Genomic DNA, 19,675 nt, shown 5'->3' with positions numbered 1-19,675 from the left:
CTACCATGAGCAGAGTGTTCTGCTAATATAGTTTTCTCTAGTCCTACGCAACATTTAGTAAACCATATTTACATGGGTGGAAAATATATAAGTAATTGGTCAGAGTTCATAAAGCATGGTTACTATGTTAGCCAGATAACTTAAGCTGAAGATTGTCCCTTAGCTTTTTTTCCCTATTGGACAGATTTAACTTTGGGCTTAAGTTATCTGGCTCCACACATCTACTTTCAACTGAAGTAGATTTTGACACATATTTCAGTTTCTCTGTACTTTGTCCATGTTTACTACCCCTGCAACTGCCCACAACACTCAGACCTAAATGATTTATTGATGAATGAAAACACTTGATGCGGAAAAAAAAAAAAAAAGAAAAATCTTTTTTCCCCCCTTTATTTCAGCTTTGCAATGGGAGCAATGTGTTTCAAGTCATAGTTCCATTTTTTTCTTGTGTACTTTTTCTACAAAATGACTTTTTTTTAACTGGCACACCCTTGATTCAGCAGTGTAACGGACCTGTCCAAAACACACACAGGGACAGACACACGTATACGCTGTTTATGTGTATACACACGTTATACTTCACAGAACAAAGGCATACATCTTGTGTTGAGCTGATTCAAACAGACATGGGGCTACCGACGGTCACAACGTTTGATGCGGAGTCAAGAGATATATACACACATTTATTTTTATATATATATATATATATCTCAAAGTTGTGAGTAACAATATGTATACATCTGTATGGAATACATGTATTCAACGGTATGATCAAGAAAAGGTCACGTAAGACAAGATGGGTAATATGTAGTGCATTTATGCTGTATGTTGTTAAGTTTGTCCTTGTGTTGTGGGCAAATCTCTTGCTCCAGGAAACTAGTGCTTGACATACAGAATGAGAGCAATGGAAACACGAAACGTTAACAAGACATTCTCATGTTTAGATCAACTCAACAGCGAGAGAGGGAGAATAATGCTTTAGACAGGTCCGGAAAATGAACGAACAACAGAAAACATCTTCAAGCAAGTGAACGAGTCAGCCCATCTATCCCATATAGAACAAGGAGGATTGAAGAAGGTGAATGAGAGGAGAGTGGACAAGGAAGAAGCTTGGGTATGAAGTTTGGCAGGTAGGGAGTGCAGTTTTATCTAGGAAGAAATTTGTTTTTAAGGGAATAAGGAGGTTATGTTAGAACTAGAGTTATAAGAACAGCTGAGTACAAAAGAATGAAAGTGGTTTTGGTGAAAACGATTTGGGTGGAATGAGCAGGTGGTGATTCACCTGGACATAGACAAGGGTTGCAGGAACAAGCTCATTAAGGTTGATGTGATAGGAGGGTCCAGAATGTTCAAGAGCAGGGTGAAAAAAAAATAAATAAATAAAAATAATAACAGGACAGCAGTACTAGTGATGGTTGGTTTAATTAGTATGGCTGAGTGGTTAAATAAGATGTTTTAATATTGCAATAAATGGGATAGGTTGCAAAAGGCTATTTCATACATAGGTGCCTTCTCCAATCTGATTCAGAATGGACTGGCATCGGTCCTGCTGACTCGGTGACTGGACATAGCGGTATGGGCACGAGGTGAGATGGGAGAGTGTAGCTGGGAGGAAAGCAAGAGGGCTGGGGCTAAGGAAGGTAGGAGAGAGGCAGAATCCTGAGTTGTTGGGGCGGCTGGTTTGCAGGAAAGCGTTTGCGGGCCAGCAGGCTCCGTGCCCAACTGCTGCTGATGTGGTTGAGGGGTCCTCGGCGAGAGCTCCAGGCTGCCCACTGAGATGCCTGAGTCCGTGCTCTGGCTGCGGCCGCTGGCCGCACATGCATCCTCTTCGGGATCCAGCTCCTCATCGTTCTGCAGCCACCGGAGCTCCGCCTCCAGCAGGGGGAACGACCTGCACTCCCATGGCTGCACAGTCTAAAACAAAAATCTAAAATTATTTCAGTCGACCTTAAATTCCATTAGAACTAAGTTATCCATGCTCTGGTACTATTGGAGATGTTGGACAAGCTTTACAGAACACTGACAATGATTCCACTGACCCTAATGAGAAATTGTAGCATAGATGTTGTCAAAATATGTAAATTTAGAGTGTGTAAAATTCAAATTATTATTATTATTATTATTATTATTAGTCATTTTGTATGTAAGTGAAAGGTCAAACTATTAAAAGAGACATCTAAATTATAAATGTAGTTGACAGGCTAAGCAATGTAAAAGAAGGTTTTAGTTAACCAGCTTTGGCTGTTTTAATACTGCTAGCCAGGTAAGCACCCTCTGGTGGTCCTCGGGCCAATACTGAGGGGGGGGGTCAGAAGTCTGTAGTGTGCCAATGATGGCATTGTCATAAAAATCAGTGAAAATAAATGGACTTAAAGCCCTACAAAAATGGCACACAAAACAGCTTTATCTATTTCTTGCCCTTTTGCTCTAAAAGCAAAATATACTCCCCTAAAAATTTCAATTTTCCAATAGTGAACAACTGCTGTAAAAATGTTTTGTATGAATGTCTTAATTTAACACCATTCCACCTGATTTCTGATACAGAACAAGTTTGCCTTTACCCAATTGGTTGATACTGTCAATGATAAATGTGGCATATTGTGGCACCCAAACAAAGGCTGTGTTATAAATTTCCCAGAATTTTTTTTTTTACTCAAACTGTGAGCCTACATGCTTTCCAGTGATAAACAGATGGACCTTGAGGTGGAAAAGGTTAAGAATCCATGGGCTACACAATCAGCTATTGTAGCATGGCTGAAGTTACTCTAAGGCAGGGGCACTCAGTCTTGGCCCTGGAGATCTACACTGAAGAGTTGAGAACCAACACACCTGGCTGTAATATTCAGATGTTTTCGAGCATGAGTGAAGTCCATAGAACAGATCCTTGTCCTCCTGAAAACAGTTCACTTGTCACGTTACTGCCTATTTTAAGTTTTCATAGTGGTGTGGAAGGAGACGGAAAGTGGTCTGAGTGCCTGTCCAGAGACCACTGTGAAAAAGAAAGGGGGGGGGGTAAATAAATAAAAAAAAAAACCATCTCACGCCAGCTCTTCAAGTAAGAACGGCTGCTCTTTTGCAGGTGTTACTGCACGAGGACATGCCAATAACCACCATTCATCACCATTTGAGTCTTAATACCGCACAAAAAACCTAAACAAAATAATAAAACAATGAACATGCTGTCTACCATTTTGCAAAAAATTGTGCACTCAAACACAGCAATGTTTCGAAGTGTGCAATCGATCCAGTGTTCAGAAGAATTTTCCATAATTTAAGCTCAACTCACTTATCCTAGAGCCTTATTATTATTAGTAGTAGTATTATTATTACTGTAATTGTTTACTGTTTGAAAATGTTCTTATTGTTTTATTTGTGTTTTTATTGTTTGGTCTATTTTTATTGATCATTTTTATCATTACTTCCAAGGTTTCATTATTTCTCATCGTTGTACTTTTGGCCGAACTATTTTAATTTGGTTTATTATCTACATTATGAGATGCTTAGATTTTTCTCAGCTACATCAAAAATGAGGTCTGTACCTCAATACATTTACAAGTCTAAATGTAGGTTAAACTGAACTGACCCTGGTTCTGAATATAGGCATTTGGGCCAAATGTGAAAACAGGCAAAGGAATCAGTAGGCAACATTTTTTGCTCATCATATTTGCCCTCCATCATCCAACAGAACATGCAACAATGTGCTGCCTTAAGCTATATCCATAAACTTAAACTACAAAACTGAAGTTGCCTTAAAATGTTAACATTTTCTGCTTAGCCTATCGGTCACATATTTATCCCTAACAACCCTGATTACACAACAAAAATAAACCTACACCTAACCTACCCTAAGATTGTGACCTTTCACATGTATTCATGCAAAATACAAATTACTAACATATTCTGAATGCACATATTTTGATAAAACTTGTGTGCCACAATTTCTGTCCAGGAGGAATTTGTGCCAACATCAAGTAAAACTTGTCCATTTTGATAACAGCGCCTACAAAAGAACGCCTTTGTGGGCAGAGCTTAGATGGGTCAATTAGGAGGCGTCGTCATTAACTCCCACTTCAATATGTAAAAAGCACACAGACTCTCTCACCATGTGCACAAAAGGTGCATAAAGGAAGATTTATGACAGCTTTTCTCACGTTAAGAAATTCAAAACAATTAGGTTGATTAACATTGGGGGAAGAAAAAAAGAGATAAATCTGGCCCAAATCAGATTTGAAAAAACATCAAGTCCTTTCAGCTTCATAATCACCATGGTAACAGCTATAATGAGGGAGGTGAATGGAACATTAAGTACTCAGGCATGCACACACACACGCACGCACTCAGACACACACACACACCTGCTGTTCATCCTCCATCTGGTAGAAGGGATCGTCTGCTCCAGAGCACAGGGGGCTACATGGCGAGGTGTCTCCCTCAGCAAAGTGCCCCTGCCTGGTGTCTGGTGAGCAGGGGGCCTGCTCTAACCCCCTGGAGCTCTTCCCATCCCCATGATAGGAGGAGGAGGATCTGACAAATAAATTACGGTGCTAAAGTCGGGTGAACGGATTTACTGTGAGTAAACAAAGAAATGGGCAATATGACGATATTTTTGGCACAAAAACTGTTACAGTAAACTTTTCTTATAAGCACATGGTGGGTATTTTCAGTGCAACCACAACACTGACCAACTGCATTTTTCATTAAAAAGTGACTATGGCTGTGTTCACACTGCTGGTAAAAGTGTCTCAAATCCAAAATAAATTGCCCGAATCTGAATTTACTGTGTGGTGGTTATCATTTACAGATTACAGAAAGGAGTAAAATTGTCAATTTCCATTCTTTTCTATTTGAGGAAGCTGACAAACAGAGTAAGTTGGCTAAGTTTCTTTATGTTTACATGCCGCAAAAAAGAACGAAACCCAGTGCTAAACTCGGTGCCAAAACAGCAACATACACTGGATAAAGAGAGTTGATCTAGGTGAGGGACTTTTGACTGTCTGATTTTGAATAGCTATTAGTTTGATTCTTCTCGTTAGAAAGCGCCATGCTTATCTATTTACACTATTCCCACTTGTCCGCTGCTCCTCAAATCAAATGAGGGCATAAAGTGTTACCATAGTAATGTATTTTAAAGACTCTTCCATTAAGCATCTGACAAAAATTGCCCTGGTTGGCAGGTTGGATTGATGGAAATGTCACATGAATTCTGCTCTTGCTGTTCAGACAGAAGTCACATTACCATCCCGCATCAGATACATTTCAGTGCCACATATGAAAGAGACCCGAATCATAGAACTGAAACTCAGAATTCAGTGTGTGTTTTTCAGTTCACGCTGTTACACAAAAGACTAATCTGTCTCACATATGAAGGAAAAAAAAAAAAATTGGATTTGGGCTGCAAAGTGAAGGTAGGCTAGTTATGTGCACGTTAACAGGCTGAATGGGCACAAATCAGATTTTCAGAGCTGTGGGAACACTTTCAGACATATATCTGACTTGTGCCCATGCAACCTTCATGAAATGTGTTTTTTTGTTGTCTGTTTTGTTTTTTTTTTAATCTAAACAGAGAATGCATGTATTACGGCCAACTTCCTGTGTTCGAAGGAGCAGCTAATTTGTTAGTGCCAGTAATAGCTACAAAACCAAAGTATTTGGCCTTTTTTCTCTCTCTCTTCATCCTAATCATGAAAAGCAGAGAGCTGTTCAGAACAAATAATGTTTGAGATCAGGACTTGTCCTACTAGATTTTATTCCATTAATTCTATCTGAGCAGAGGGTACAATGAGCTTGAATTTGATGTTTATCTGTGCTTTTCTATGAACCTTACTATGTGCTATAGCTGCACTTTCTAGCATGCTGTTGGTCCTCTATGCGACTCCAAAACATCTCCAATCTGCCGCAGCATGGCTCTACAAGACCTCTGAAGGTGCCTTGTGATATCTGGCACCAAGCTGTTAGCAGCAGATCCTGACTTGTTCCAGCACATCCCACAGATGCTCGATATGACTGAGATCTGGGGAATTTGGAGGCCAGGGCAGCACCTTGAACTCTTCATCATGGTCCTTGAACCATTCTCAATCAAAGTGTGCAACTGTGCAGTGTGGCAGGGCATTATCCTGCTGAAAGATGCCACTTCCTAGGTGGCATGTGTCAAATTGCCATCCGCATGAAGGCCCAGATCTAGAGTTTCCGAGCAGAAAGTCACCCGCAGCATCACACTACATCCACCGGCTTGTCTTCTTCCCACAGTGCATCCTGGTGCCATCACTCCCTCAGGTAAACACCGCTCACGTACCCAGGCATTCAAGTGAAGTTAAAAGAAAACACGACTTTTCTCACGTTGCTCCAAGGTCCAGTTCTAATGCTTGTGTGCCCACTGGAGCCACTCTCCACAGTGTACAGCGGATAGCATGAGCACTTGACTCGTTGAGCCTTGACTGACTGACTCTGTAGCCAGTTTGTGCTTTGTCCCTTGACATTTCGGACATTTTTCTGACCCAATTGTCTGGCCATAACGATTTGGCCCCTGGTCAAAGTGGCTCAGGTCTTCATGTCTGCCCATTTCTCCCACATTCAACATGTGGACTACAAGAACTGACTGTTTGCTTATCATCTAATATCCAAGACTTTGTCATGTCGTTGTTAGGAGATAATCAATGCTATTTGATTCACTTGTGAGTGGTTCACTGGTGTATGTTAGAGCTATCTTGCACGTCAAAAATCAAACACTATTGAAACCATCAAGGCAGAAAGATTGGATCTGAGCAAAAAAATCAGAACTGAGCAATTGTAATGTTAATAGGTTTTCCAGCTGGCAGTGCTGTTTAAGGTTTTTGCCTTATTGTTTGGAGACCATAAGTTCAAAAGCAGATAATGTGGGTGTTCAAGAGAGCATGTAATGTAATGATGCACAGTGTGTGAAGCACTGAAACTGTAGTCAATTTTCATGCAATTTTTTGAATTGCAAGTGTCGCACTACTGTTTTGCTGTTGTTGCACTGTGTCCATTCCACATCATCAAGAAAAATGTCGGGATATGTACTGTGTATCACTTAAATGTCTTCAGGTATTGTGAAACTTGTACACACACCTGCCCCGGCGGCGTCTTTGAGCCCAGCTCCCCCAGCGGCTCCTCTCTCTGCTCTCGCAAACAGCATGCCGCTTCAGAAACACAACATCAGAGAGATCCTCCACCTACACACACACATACAAACAGGGCTTGAGGTTTTTAAAGAGCTCCAAATATCAAGTGACTGAAAGCACTTGTGCATTCCTATGAATTTTTTCCTGTTAATATCGCAAGTACCATGTTTGTGCATTAACATTTTAAAGAAAAGAAGACATTCTCATAGCCATTAAATGCTTGATATTAAATCTGCACAAGTACTCCTTGTTATCTCATTAGGTGGAAAACACTTTTGTTACCAATAATACCTGTGAGACTAACCAGGCATATTCAGAAGGGGTGCTCTGAGTGCTTTAAGGTCCCCTAATTGACCAAAAAAGGTCAGCCGACAATGACGTTATGAGAAGAACCACACAAGCGAAATACTAGGGATGCACAGATATGGGAATTGTGAGCCAATGCTGATATATGTACGTATCTGCCGATGCCAATACACACACGCACACTTTCTAAACCCCTTATCCTTCTGGGTCGCGGGGGGGAGCTGGAGCCTATCCCAGTGGTCATTGGGCGGGAAGGCAGGATACACCCTGGACAGGTCGCCAGTCCATCACAGATGCCAATACATAAATATTTATAAAATGTAGAAATTGGGTCTAGATGCCCCTGGATTGACATTACAGTGAAAAGTAATATTAATTTCTATAGTATTACACTTATCATTGGGTTATCATTCAAGTAAAATTAATAAAATGCAGACATTTTAGCACAATAGCCCAGCGTCACCTCAATGTTCTGCTCTTCCTGAATATAATAAACACATTATCAATTAAAATATCAGTAAATCGAAACATTTTACATTATACATTATACATTTTTTAAGTAAATTTCTGCCCATATGGATATGATTCTGATATAGTTGTGCATCCCTACAAAACACAAATGAAATGTATGCAGCGCTTTTTATTGCTATCTTTGTTTGTATTGCTCGAAATTTATATACAGCCATGATGTAGCAGGTATCCAGTGAGTAAATTAACATTTAATTAAATATATGCAATTACAATACATAACATTTGTTTCTCCATGTTTGAAATCAACATTATCAGATTCCAGTTTAGGCAAATCAGCTGTAGAGCAACAAATGTTCACCTTCTTTTCAGCTGTTAGTTATATGTGTAATTTTACAAACAATAATGCTATATGGTAGTGCTGTAGTTCCCAATCCTGGTCCTAGAGTACCACTACTGTGCACATTTTAGAGACCTAACCTTGACCTGCTCCTAACGTGCCTGATGCAATGAACTTATTAACAAGACCGCCAAGAACTGAAGTAGTAGTGAGAGTGGGGAAAATACAACATGCAGGACAGCGGTACTCCAGGACCAAGAGTAAGAATCACTGCTAGAGAGGCTGAAATATTTTAATATCACAAGAGCTGCAATTTTAAATTATAGCCTACAGTAGCAACAATACTGTCTTAAGTATGAACAGGGGAATCATAACTTAATAACATGGAACTATGGCCTGTAGATGAGTTCGATCCAAAAATCCAAAATTTATTAAAAGTTACTGCATATGCGCATATATATATATATATATATGTATATATACACACACATACATATATATACACATACACACACAAAAGATAAACTTGATCAATGCTAACAGAGACCTTTATCAGCTTTCAAAGACCTCCCTGATTATCTTTCTTTGGTGCTTTTAGAGGAACAACCTGTTCTGGGCAGAGAGAGGGTGGTAGCACCTTATTTACTTCTTAATAACAGTTTTAAGAGTGTTCTAAAGGGCAGCTAAGGTCATTCATGCCTCTTACTTCAGTGCAATTCTAGTCTGAGATGTTTTTTTACAACTGTGTTCAAACTGTGTACTACTCAAACTAAAGCTGGGAAATGTGCACCTACCTCACTTTCGTCTTCAGGTCTGTCCCCATCAGGCTGGTATGGCACATCAGAGTGGTTTTCAGAGTGACTGCCTGCATCCACCAGTGCCTCAGAGGCCCCACAGACAGAGTCCAGCTCTCTCCAGCTGTAGAGGCAACACAGGACAATGTGAATTATGAAAACATACAGCTTAAAAAAACATTAGTTTTTATACAAGTAGGCCTGTCAAAAGGGGTGGAATTTGGAGAATCACCCTATACTGTGTAAGGCAGATTGCAACAGCTGCACTACTTACACCCAAGCCCCTGGTATTAGACCTTTAAAATAAAGAGGCTATGCATTGGATTACCAAATGTCAATGGCTTACACAGATCCTGATTTCTTACAAGGATTATTTGAAGCAATTCATTCCAAAATGCACTGTAGACTACTTTCAAGATTTTTTTTTTCCATGATATACATTGTTGGGAGTAGGCTTTCCACATTAAAAAAATATCAAGAACATATTATGAATAATACCACCTCCAATGGAGAAATAAAAAACTGTTTTCCATTATACATCAGCTGTTATTCTCAAAAATGTGTTACATCCAAAATTGTTACAAACGAATATACAGCATTTTGGAATGAAACTCTTCATTTGCACAATTGAAATGATCAAATCACAAATTAGAAAGGAACAGTACTGTGCTAGGAACAAAAAACACAACCGAAAATGTAATTATTCTTATTCTGAAATCCTCTGTTACCAGTTAATAACATTATTTTTTTTCACTCTGTGTGGCCCACTAGCTTGTTATTTATGGCTTACCTCCAAACTCCCAACTGTTTATGGATCAATATCATGTCTGATTTCATTCAGTCTTATTACAAGACTTGGTATATTTATTTAATATATATATATTTAATATATATATGGTATATTTATGGTCTTTTTTTCTTCAGATTCATTTGGTAATCACAAACTTTACGTAGACAATACCTCTGAACGTCCTCTGTGATTTTCTATATACCACCACGTGATTTTGTTTGTTTCACATGTCACAGTGCAAGATGCAATGTAAGCATGTCTATGCAATTTCCAAAGCACTTGGGCTTACTTTGATCATAATATCTCTGTCATACACTCTCAGAAAAAAGGTACTAATGTATCATTTGGGTAGTACCCTCATAGGTATGTCTCCAGTACCTTTAGTTAGAAAATAATTGTCGAAATGACATTTTTTAAAATTGCATTGACTCTACACACCCTGTCTTGACTCCAAGCATTTTGTTCTGTAGTTCTGTTTAAAAAAAAACAAAAAAAAAAAAACATACAAGATACAAAAACACACCTTTCTCCAGAAAAAATATATTTAAGGTACACAGTTAAACCTTAAAACCACTGTTTTACCTTTGAGGGTACAATTACATTGTTTGAACCTGAGGAACAAAATGAACCTGTACAGTACAGATATATTGTGTGTTGGAGTAGTTTACTGATTTACAAACAGTAAAATGCCATAGTGGGTGAACATACTTTTTTCCTTTTGTTCTATCCAGTTTATAAGGTACACTATATGGCCAAAAGTACATGGACACCCCTCCTAATTATTGAGTTCAGGTGTTTCAGCCACGTTCATTCCTAAAAGGTGTATAAAACCAAGCATATAGACATTCAATCTGCATAAACATTGGCAGGAGTGTAGGTCATACTAAAAAGCTCAATGACTTTAAACGTAGCACTATTATAGGATGCCACCATTGCCACAAGTCAGTTTGTGAAATTTCTGCCCTGCTAGATCTGCCCTGGTCAACTGTAAGTCCTACTATTTTTGAAAGGGAAGCAACTGCCTCTGCAAGCAACATGCGCACAAGCTTTATAAAATGGGTTTCCATGCTGAGCAGCTGCACACAAGCCTAAGATCAATATGTGCAATGCGAAGCGTCGACTGGAGTGGTTAAAAGCACACCACCACTGGACTCTGGAGCAGTGGAAGCAAGTTTCTCTGGAGTGATGAATCACATTTCACTATCTGGCAGCCTGAGGGATGGATCTAGGTTTGGTGAACACCAGGAGAATGCTACATATCAGAATGCATGGTGGCTACAATAAACATTGGTGGAAAAGGAATAATAGTCTGGGACTGTTTTTCAGGGTTTGGGCTTGGACCCTTTCATTGAAGGGAAATATTAATGCTAAGACAAATATACACTGATTGCTGCGTCTGATCCACTTGTACCAGCGCAACACACATCAACACACCATCACCACATTAGTGTCACGGCAGTGGTGAGATAGATCCACCACCCAAATAATACCTGTTCGGTGCTGGTCCTGTGGGGGTCCTGCCCATTTAGGAACAAAGTTAAAAAGAAACAGACTACAGTTTATAATTATGAACTACAAAGTGCGCCTATATGGTAAGTGGAGCTGAAAAAATGGACAAAGAGGGAAGATTCAAGGAGGTGTAGGACTACTTAATGATGTGGCCAGTCAGTGACAATTTGGGGAAGGCCCTTTCCTGTTCCAGCATGACTGTGTCCATGTGCACAAAGCAAGGTCAATAAAGACATGGTTTGCTGGGTTTGGTGTGAAGGTACTCCAGGGCCTTCACAGATCCCTGACCTCAACCCCACTGAACACCTTTGGGTTGAATTGGGATGTTGATTGTGAGCCAGGCCTTCTCATCCAACATCAGTGCCTGACCACACCAATGCTTTTTTGACTGAATGGGCACAAAATTCATTAGACACACACCAAAATCTTGTGGAAAGTCTCCCAGGAGAGGGGAGGCTGTTATACCCACAAAGGGGGACGCAATTCCATACTAATGTCCATGCTTTTGGAATTGGATGTCCAACAAGCTCATACTATAAAGTGTGTGAAATAATGACATTCCTTACACAGCCAGAAACAAATGGGCCCGTATGCCATTCCCTGCAACTACAGCACTTTTCATAACTTTGAGTTCACCTCACTTAAAATGTACATGGTCTGCCATCAATGTAATAAAGCCTGTCAACTGTGTCAGACTTTTAGTTGTTGAGTAAGTTAAAACTGGATTTCCTATTCACATATGTATAATAACTCTCTATTAATCATTTTACCTGGGGGTGATAATCTCTTTGTACTGAAGTCTCTGCACTCTTGCACCTAGTCCAGCCAGGCCCAGAGGCATTACCAAGTTATCAATGTCAAATGAGCTCTCCCCTCTCCTCCTCCGCAAGGGCTGCAACAGAAAGGATGAAAGACAGAGATTCAATCACAGCTGAAAGAGCTATTCAATATAAGAGCATTCTGTGTTTTTCCTCTTCATTTCCTCTTCGAGACTGACCTGTGTGGGTGTGTCTGTGGCTGGGGGCATGGCAGGCAGAGGGGAAAGATCAGAGGCTCGCTGAGGAAAGAAGCCTGGGCTGACCACTCCTCTCTGAATCCTGCAGTTGGAACCACCTGGAAAGAACCGTGTTTTTTGTCAAACAGTGCTAATGTGCACGATAGCGTCATCCCTTGCTGTAGATTGAACAATTAGTCAAGTAAGTCTATTAGTCATCCGTAACATCACTTAAAAAAAAAAAGGGCCCATATTTTACATTGTTATCATTTTTTTCCTTATAATATTTGTTTGGCTATTTCTTTTACTACTCCTTTAAGAGTGATACATAATAAATAAGCTCTGTGCCAAATTGCTTTCCTGTACTGTGCTTCATTCAAAAAGCACTCAGAGGTGAAACACTCCTCACATTTCTGGATTATTATAGAGTTTATCTGTCTGGAAAAAAAGGTACCTCCATTTTAAGCATTTTTTATTTTCGACATCTTTTGAGCACAGCAACTACCCTTTACGTTGTGTGAAATTTTCATGTTAAATAGACCAATAGAAATGCTCAAAAACTGCTTGAAATATAATCACTTTACATTAAGAGTAAATATGTTTTTCCCTCTCCTGTAAAGCTCCTATTTTGGAAATATTTGTTTTTCTTTGGACAGTGTTAAATTATTTGCTGCAAACTCTTTTCATCTTATACACACAGAAAGTTTAGCTATAACACCAAAAGTGTGATTATGTTATGGTTTTACTATTTCTTTAGGTACCTTATCATTATTCTTGTTTTATTTGTTAATCCTATTTATTTCTCTTATTTTATGTTGTTTTTTCCTATACTGGTTGTACTTTCTATGCAAATCCTCATTTTTTTTACTTGTGCCAATTAAAAAAAAAAAAACACTGCTTTGATGAATTGTTTAACTAAACAATAGTAAATAGCTTACAGAAATAATCTGTAGGGAACAGATCAGAATTTACAAACTTTTCTTACTGGTCGTGTTGAACGAAAGTGGCAGTGCATTTGGTGGCCGAGGACACACCAGCCTTCGTCTTGCTCGCCCCGCCCTCTGAGGGCCCTGACCCCGCCTACTCAACCACGAGGACGCTGCAATGCTCGTCCACCGCACGGCACTGTGTGACTGAGGCCCGGCCAGCGGGGGCGTCCCACAATGTAACGCAAGAGGAAAATCTGCAAAGTAGACAGCACCGGTCACAAAAAGACACTGCTGAAGCTTCGAGCATGATACGCGTCACCCTCCATGCTGTCCACCTCGAAAACTCAGTGTTTTATGGCAAGCGGCCACAAAATATTATCACATCATTTGTAACATGTTTTAGTAATAGTTCTCTTTTTGACACTGTTCATCTGTAGGAAGTTTATGACGCCTTCTTTACTCTATTTGATTTGAATGCCTAGCTACAGCAATATTCACCCAATAATATATTCACATCTCATAATTGGCACCTATTTTACAGACACATAATGATTTGAATTTAGCACCAAAAAGTACTGGCAGCTTGTCTATGTGATCAGCGTACCTGAGGGCATGGAGAGAACAGAATGAACACACGGATCCAGCTCTTTCTGACGCATCCACGCACGTTTCTCCTTCTCAGCTGGGGGAGCAGCACCACATAAGACACACACTGTTGGGGGCACGCAGCAGCAAGGCAAGGTCATGGGCTAACAGAGAGGGAAAAAAAGAAAGACCCCAGGCAATATCAGTGAGTGTTATTTCTACTGGTGAATAGTACAGACAGACCGATGGACACAGTATGGATACATTGATAGGAACGATGCACTGCTCAACATGCAGAAAACTGGAGATTCAATTCATCGTTTGGAGAATGTCACTGATCTAGTCTTGCTTGGGCAAGACTCATAATGTTACATTCACCTTCCATTGCTCTGGATAAGATCATCTGCTAGATAATGTAAAATATGTACAGTAGAGCTGACAATATGGCAAAAATATATTATTAAAATACATATTTTCACAATAAAAAAAATAAGTATCACAATATTTTATTCTGAGAGGCTTGATAAGTAGGAACAGGTTAAAATAGAGTACCACTTAAAAAAAAAATGAAAAAAAAAATAACACAGTGATTTTTATTTAAAGTTTCACATACTGAACTAAAGCAAATAAAACATTTTTAATTCAATGTCTAATTATGCTCCCTCTGTAATGAAACATGCAGTTAATCTGTGTTTAAGACAATATCCATGGATCGTGGATATTTGATTACACACACTTTAGATGGATCAAACTTAAATATGGCATTTTTCAGCAACTTTTACTGCACAATTTCTATTCATTTGCTGAGTTTAAAGTCAGACCACACTTTGTTTTCCCAATATGTTAAATAAACAGTAACTATAAATTAAAATGTGCAGGAGTGTGTTCACTGTAGAGGATGTGTTGACTTATTTTCACTTTAATGAAAATATCGTTTGACCAGGGACACCCTAACTTTTGCTTACAACTGTTCATTATTGGCTTATTACTGGTTATTGTTATCGACCCAGAAATTCCATATCTATGCATCCCTAATTATCTCCCACTGCTGGCCCTAGAGAAGCCTGGCACTACAAATTTTTGCATTCTCTCTGCTCTCACACATACATTTAAACTCATGAAGGGTTTGTTTGTTAGATAGTGACTCGAGTCAGGTGTGCTGAAGCAGTAAAAGCTCTAGAGTCTACAGCCAGGATTGAGGCAACACTGATTAGCTTGATGCAGAGCTCAAATGGAGCACATCAGAGCAGACTGGGGCCAGCTAACATGTCAGGTTTCTGATCCAAATAAATGCAATCAATGAAGCTAACAGCATTTTCAGGACTATCATACAATCTCTCATTTTCTCACTTCATTTACAGAATTTATATTAGACTGATTCCCAAAAACCCCGGCCAATAATGGAGTTTTAAACTAAGCGACCTCCAAGCTAGTCACCTTTGACCCAAGGGCAGCACACCCCTCTAGGCGGATAAGCCTGTGCCGGCGTTGCCGCAGTAATGGGCGAACCCGCGCCGCAGATGAAGGTGGACTAGGTGGGGTTAGTGTTGAGAGGGCGGCGTCATCCATCTTCCTGAGAGGATCACCAACAGTGGATGACCTGATGGACAATATCTACAGTCAGACCACACACCTAAGCAGGTTAGAGTATGCACATTTACGTGCAACTGTGTGACCCTGACCTGCAGTCGAGGGATGTACGCAGGGGTCTCGGTGCTCTGAGGGGCGTTTCAGGGACTGAGTGAGTCGCTCTCACCTGTGAAGCCACAAATACACATCTTATAATTGATTTTTTTAAAGTGCTGGTTTGGCCAGAAATTAAAAAATTAAAAAATACACAATTTTCTCTTCTCTTATCTCAAATGCACTAGATCAGCCAAGTGGCTTGTTCTCCAAAGCTTGTGGCTTTAGTTGTGTACTGGAGCCACATATTTACCTCAAACAGCATCAGGAAACAAACAGCATCTGCACTGCTTATGTGCTTTGACACTGTATAGATAATATACACTGTATAGATCATATAAAAATGGACAAAATTATAAGCAAAATTAAGGCTTTAAGATGCCTGGTACTACTGTTTTTGGCTATGCAACATGCTTTGTCCATTTTTCCATGTTATACAGTGCCAAAAACCACATATGCATGTTTACTGAAAATTACATGACAACTCAAAATAGCCAAACGTCTCTTAGCTGATATCTTGATAAAGGGAAAACTGTGTAAATTAATTTAGGCCAAACCATCACTTTCAGAAGGCCTTTACCACCATATCAATACAAAGGCAAAATGCTAAAAACACAGCAGTACCTTGCCCTGTCTGAGGTGCGTGTAGAGTTCCGTCAACGCGCGAATCCGATATTCCAGCTCTGACACCTGAGCCTGTAGCCACACCCACCTGCTGCCCAGCCACGCCCGGTCCCTCATCCACTGCCATTCTCTGCTCATACGACTGTGGAGAAAAAGGGAAACAACTGTCAGAAATATGTGAGCTACGAATATTGGACAAAACTGGACAGCTAAGGAAGGTGCTGCAGTGGTATAAAGCATAATTAGGCACATTTATCTAGACTATATATTGGCTATCTATGAAAAATGTTACATTTATGTCTATGTGAGTTTTCAGTTATCCATGTCATTGACTTGTCTAGTACAGTGGTTCCCAACCTGGTACACATTTTTGCATCAACCCAAGGCACAACACATAGGGATGAAGGAAAAATGTGGACTGTCTCAGGGGGCCCTGAGGACTGGATTGGAAACCAATGGGCTAGCAGTAAGTCAATGTGACTGATATAATCCAAAAACTGTTTAACACTTGTCCAAGGGGCATCATCATCAAATATCTGCCAAAACAGGGGCGATCTGGTAGCTAATGGCGAGAGAGTAAGCCAAAAAGGTCATGGGAACAAATCCCATGACTTACTAGGTACTGCTGCTCCCATACTGGGTACATCTAGGCAGCAAAATTACCAATTTCCCTTGTAGGTGCATTAATATCGAATAACTAACTAACTTGACAGTCCAACCAGCATTTCTTAGAAGTGTATTCTGTCTAAAACTAGTTTTTAATATATTATTTGTCATTTTATGTAGTATTCTGTAGCACAGAATTGTATCACTCTGCCAAAATTCATGATTTTGCATCCTTTGTGTGCTCACTATAACACCCAGCATGCATTAGTCAAATGTCATACAACTATAGCCACTGATGTAGACACAAATAAATATGGATGTGAATTATTAAGTTCTAGAAACTATTGCAGCACCATCGTAGGTGACGAGTAGGCACATTTAAAACAGGTGTAGCAATGGTTAAACTTTTCATTTTGACCAAAGTTTCCCTTCAGTCCTGCTGCTGGGAACCTACTGCCCAGTACAGTTTCAACATTTCCCTTCCCCAACACACCAGCTCCATCTCATCAAATGACCATCAAGCCCTTCACAAGCTGGCTAAGGTATGTTGAGGCAGAGAACAGTTTAAACTCCACGTTGTGCTTTCCATGCTGTAACACAACCCCTTTAAGTCAGATAAGATCTAAGACAGGTAAACAACCGACAGCTAAATCAGGTGTGCTGGGAGCAGGGAAATCATTACAGTGTGTCAGACAGGGGGTCCTCAAGCCCAGCACTGTGAACCACTGGTCTAGTACAATAGTTCTCAGATCTGCTGATGTATCATCCATTGTTCTAGTGCTACAGGCTAGGGGTGTGATCCAATGACCTGGAGGACTGAAGTCATAGATGTGTATCATCCATGCTTGGCCTTGTCTGTTTAGGCCTCTGTAGGCCAACTTCAGTTCAGCAAGGCAGCACTTACACTGATCTGACAGAGGCTGGTAACACACGCCGCCTCCCTTCTTCCTCCTCCTCGCTGTCACTGCCCCCTCCAGAACTGCTGGCCGTGTGGTCCGAGTCCAGCGCACCCCCAGCCGTGCGCAGGACCTCTCCACAGCTCCGTGCCAGTCTGCTCAGCTCTAATGAGCTCCGTCGCCCGGTGGCCCTCCTTTGCAGCCCACCCAGCTGCTGTGCGATGTGCCTCTCCACCTGCTTCACTTGCACAGCCTGCAGTCGCCGCCACAGTCTGTCCGTGCGCTCTTCCAGCTCCACCTGCCGCCGTCCGGCCTCACCCTTCGCCTCCTCCACCCGGGCCACTGCTGACCTGGGACCGCCCCGCTCAGCGGGGTGCTCACCGTTCGCCCAGAGTGCTCCGTTCAGCACCTGAGCCTCCAAGTTCTCCCGAATGTCCACCTGAGGTCCATCGTCTCCACTCATCCCATTGTGGTGGCCCATGGTAGTGGCCAGGTATGAGCGCACCCGGTACAGCCTCACGCGTCCTCGGGCCGTTCCGTTCCCGTTCGCCTTCGCCTCGCCGGGCGGACTCGGCACGCAGGAGCCTCCACTGCGCCGTGTGCGCGCACCAGCCTCCCCTTCTCCGTCTGAGCTGCCGCAGCACACCCTCTTGGCGGTGCGCGTGAAAGCGCACGCACGCCGCTTGCATGCCGTGGGCTCCGGTCGGCCGTCACAGGCAGCCAGAAATCCCTGACCCCCTGAGAAAAGCTAATGAAACAACACAGAGTAATATCAGTTACAACGGAATTCATTACAGCTAGTTTATTCCACGACCCCTTGTATCGCTCGAGGCTTCACATCCCTCCTACTCACCGTCGTCGTCGTCCTCATCGCAGTCCTCTCGCTCCCGCGGCTCCGTCCTCCGCTCTGATCGATCCCCACGCGACCGAGTCCGCAGCAGCACCTCTTTTTCCTCGCGCCCTCGCTTTCCTCGCCTCCCTCCCGCGTGACGTCCGCAACAGCGGCGGCGCCGTTCGCCAACAATCCGTCCTTGCGTGCCTTCCTCCGTAGCGTCGTGTCGTCCCGGGCCTCCGCCACCACGCTCTCCCGCTCAGAGCCGCGGGTTCCGTTCACCAGCCGCCCGCAGCAGCCTCCTTCTCCTCCACCTCCCCCTGCTCCTGCTCCTCCGCCGCCGCCGCCGTCGCCTCCCCCGCAGCAGCCCTCCAGCCCAGGCCCGGCGGCGCTCATTGTAGCCCGTCTACAGTAGTAGTACATGGTCGCGCGGTCAGCATGGCCGGAGCGGGCAGCGCGAACACACAGCCGAGCTCCGTTTCCGCTCCGTTTCTTTTTCTCCCCGTATTTTGCAGAGGAACGCGGGTTTCCCGATCCGCCCGTCTCGCGCCGCTCCCCGCACTGCTGCCGTTAACGCGCCCTGTGCGCAGCGCGCATGCGCAGAGCCATAGCCCTGCCTACAGAAAAGGAGAGGTGGAATTTTGAGCAGGCCCTTAAAAAAACCTTAAGAAGTGGGAGAGAAGGCCACTGTGTCATCATCGTGCTTCATAATTAATAGTAACTTATGTTTGAAATGTTGAAACGCTTTGAATTTCAGATATTAAAACATAGATATTTTTGATAATTACCCCTCAAGAACTTTTCGGTGGCAGCTTGTTGTTCTTAATTATTTTTTAATCGTTCTGTAAATTAACTAAATATATTTTTATATTTTTCAAATTCCTACCTGTAATCCATTTAAGATATTAGGCACCATAGAAGTTAATTTATATTAAGTATAAGTGCTGCCACTATTTATTTTTTATTCACTATTTTTATTGTATTTTATTTGTTTGTTTGTTCATTTATTTATTCCTCAAGTACAGATTGGGCATACGTTTAGTTGAATTTATTTATTTATTTATTAACATATTCATTTTCCCAACATATTTTTTATTTATTTAATTAATTAGTTTTATTTCCCAAATTCAGGCTTTTTTTAATTTCCCGAAAGCAGACATGACGCATCTTTTCCCGCTCC

At 41.5% G+C, this 19,675-nt stretch overlaps 1 protein-coding gene across 1 annotated transcript; it reads right to left on the bottom strand.

Moving 5' to 3' along the window:
• Positions 1 to 381: 381 nt before the first annotated feature.
• On the bottom strand, positions 382 to 18,918 carry LOC118804904 (KAT8 regulatory NSL complex subunit 1). Its single transcript, XM_036565518.1, has 13 exons — positions 18,517 to 18,918; positions 17,672 to 18,411; positions 16,162 to 16,303; positions 15,537 to 15,610; positions 15,292 to 15,454; positions 13,874 to 14,018; positions 13,326 to 13,523; positions 12,344 to 12,459; positions 12,117 to 12,238; positions 9,048 to 9,171; positions 7,087 to 7,190; positions 4,356 to 4,524; positions 382 to 1,914 (listed from the first exon to the last, which is right to left on the bottom strand). The coding sequence occupies exons 1-13, from the start codon at positions 18,916 to 18,918 to the stop codon at positions 1,525 to 1,527; spliced, it is 2,889 nt and encodes a 962-aa protein (XP_036421411.1). The 3' UTR covers positions 382 to 1,524.
• Positions 18,919 to 19,675: the final 757 nt, after the last annotated feature.

Source organism: Colossoma macropomum, unplaced genomic scaffold (assembly GCF_904425465.1).
Source record: "Colossoma macropomum unplaced genomic scaffold, Colossoma_macropomum, whole genome shotgun sequence".
Classification (NCBI taxonomy): domain Eukaryota; kingdom Metazoa; phylum Chordata; class Actinopteri; order Characiformes; family Serrasalmidae; genus Colossoma; species Colossoma macropomum.
This window is presented reverse-complemented; position numbering and strand designations above follow the sequence as displayed.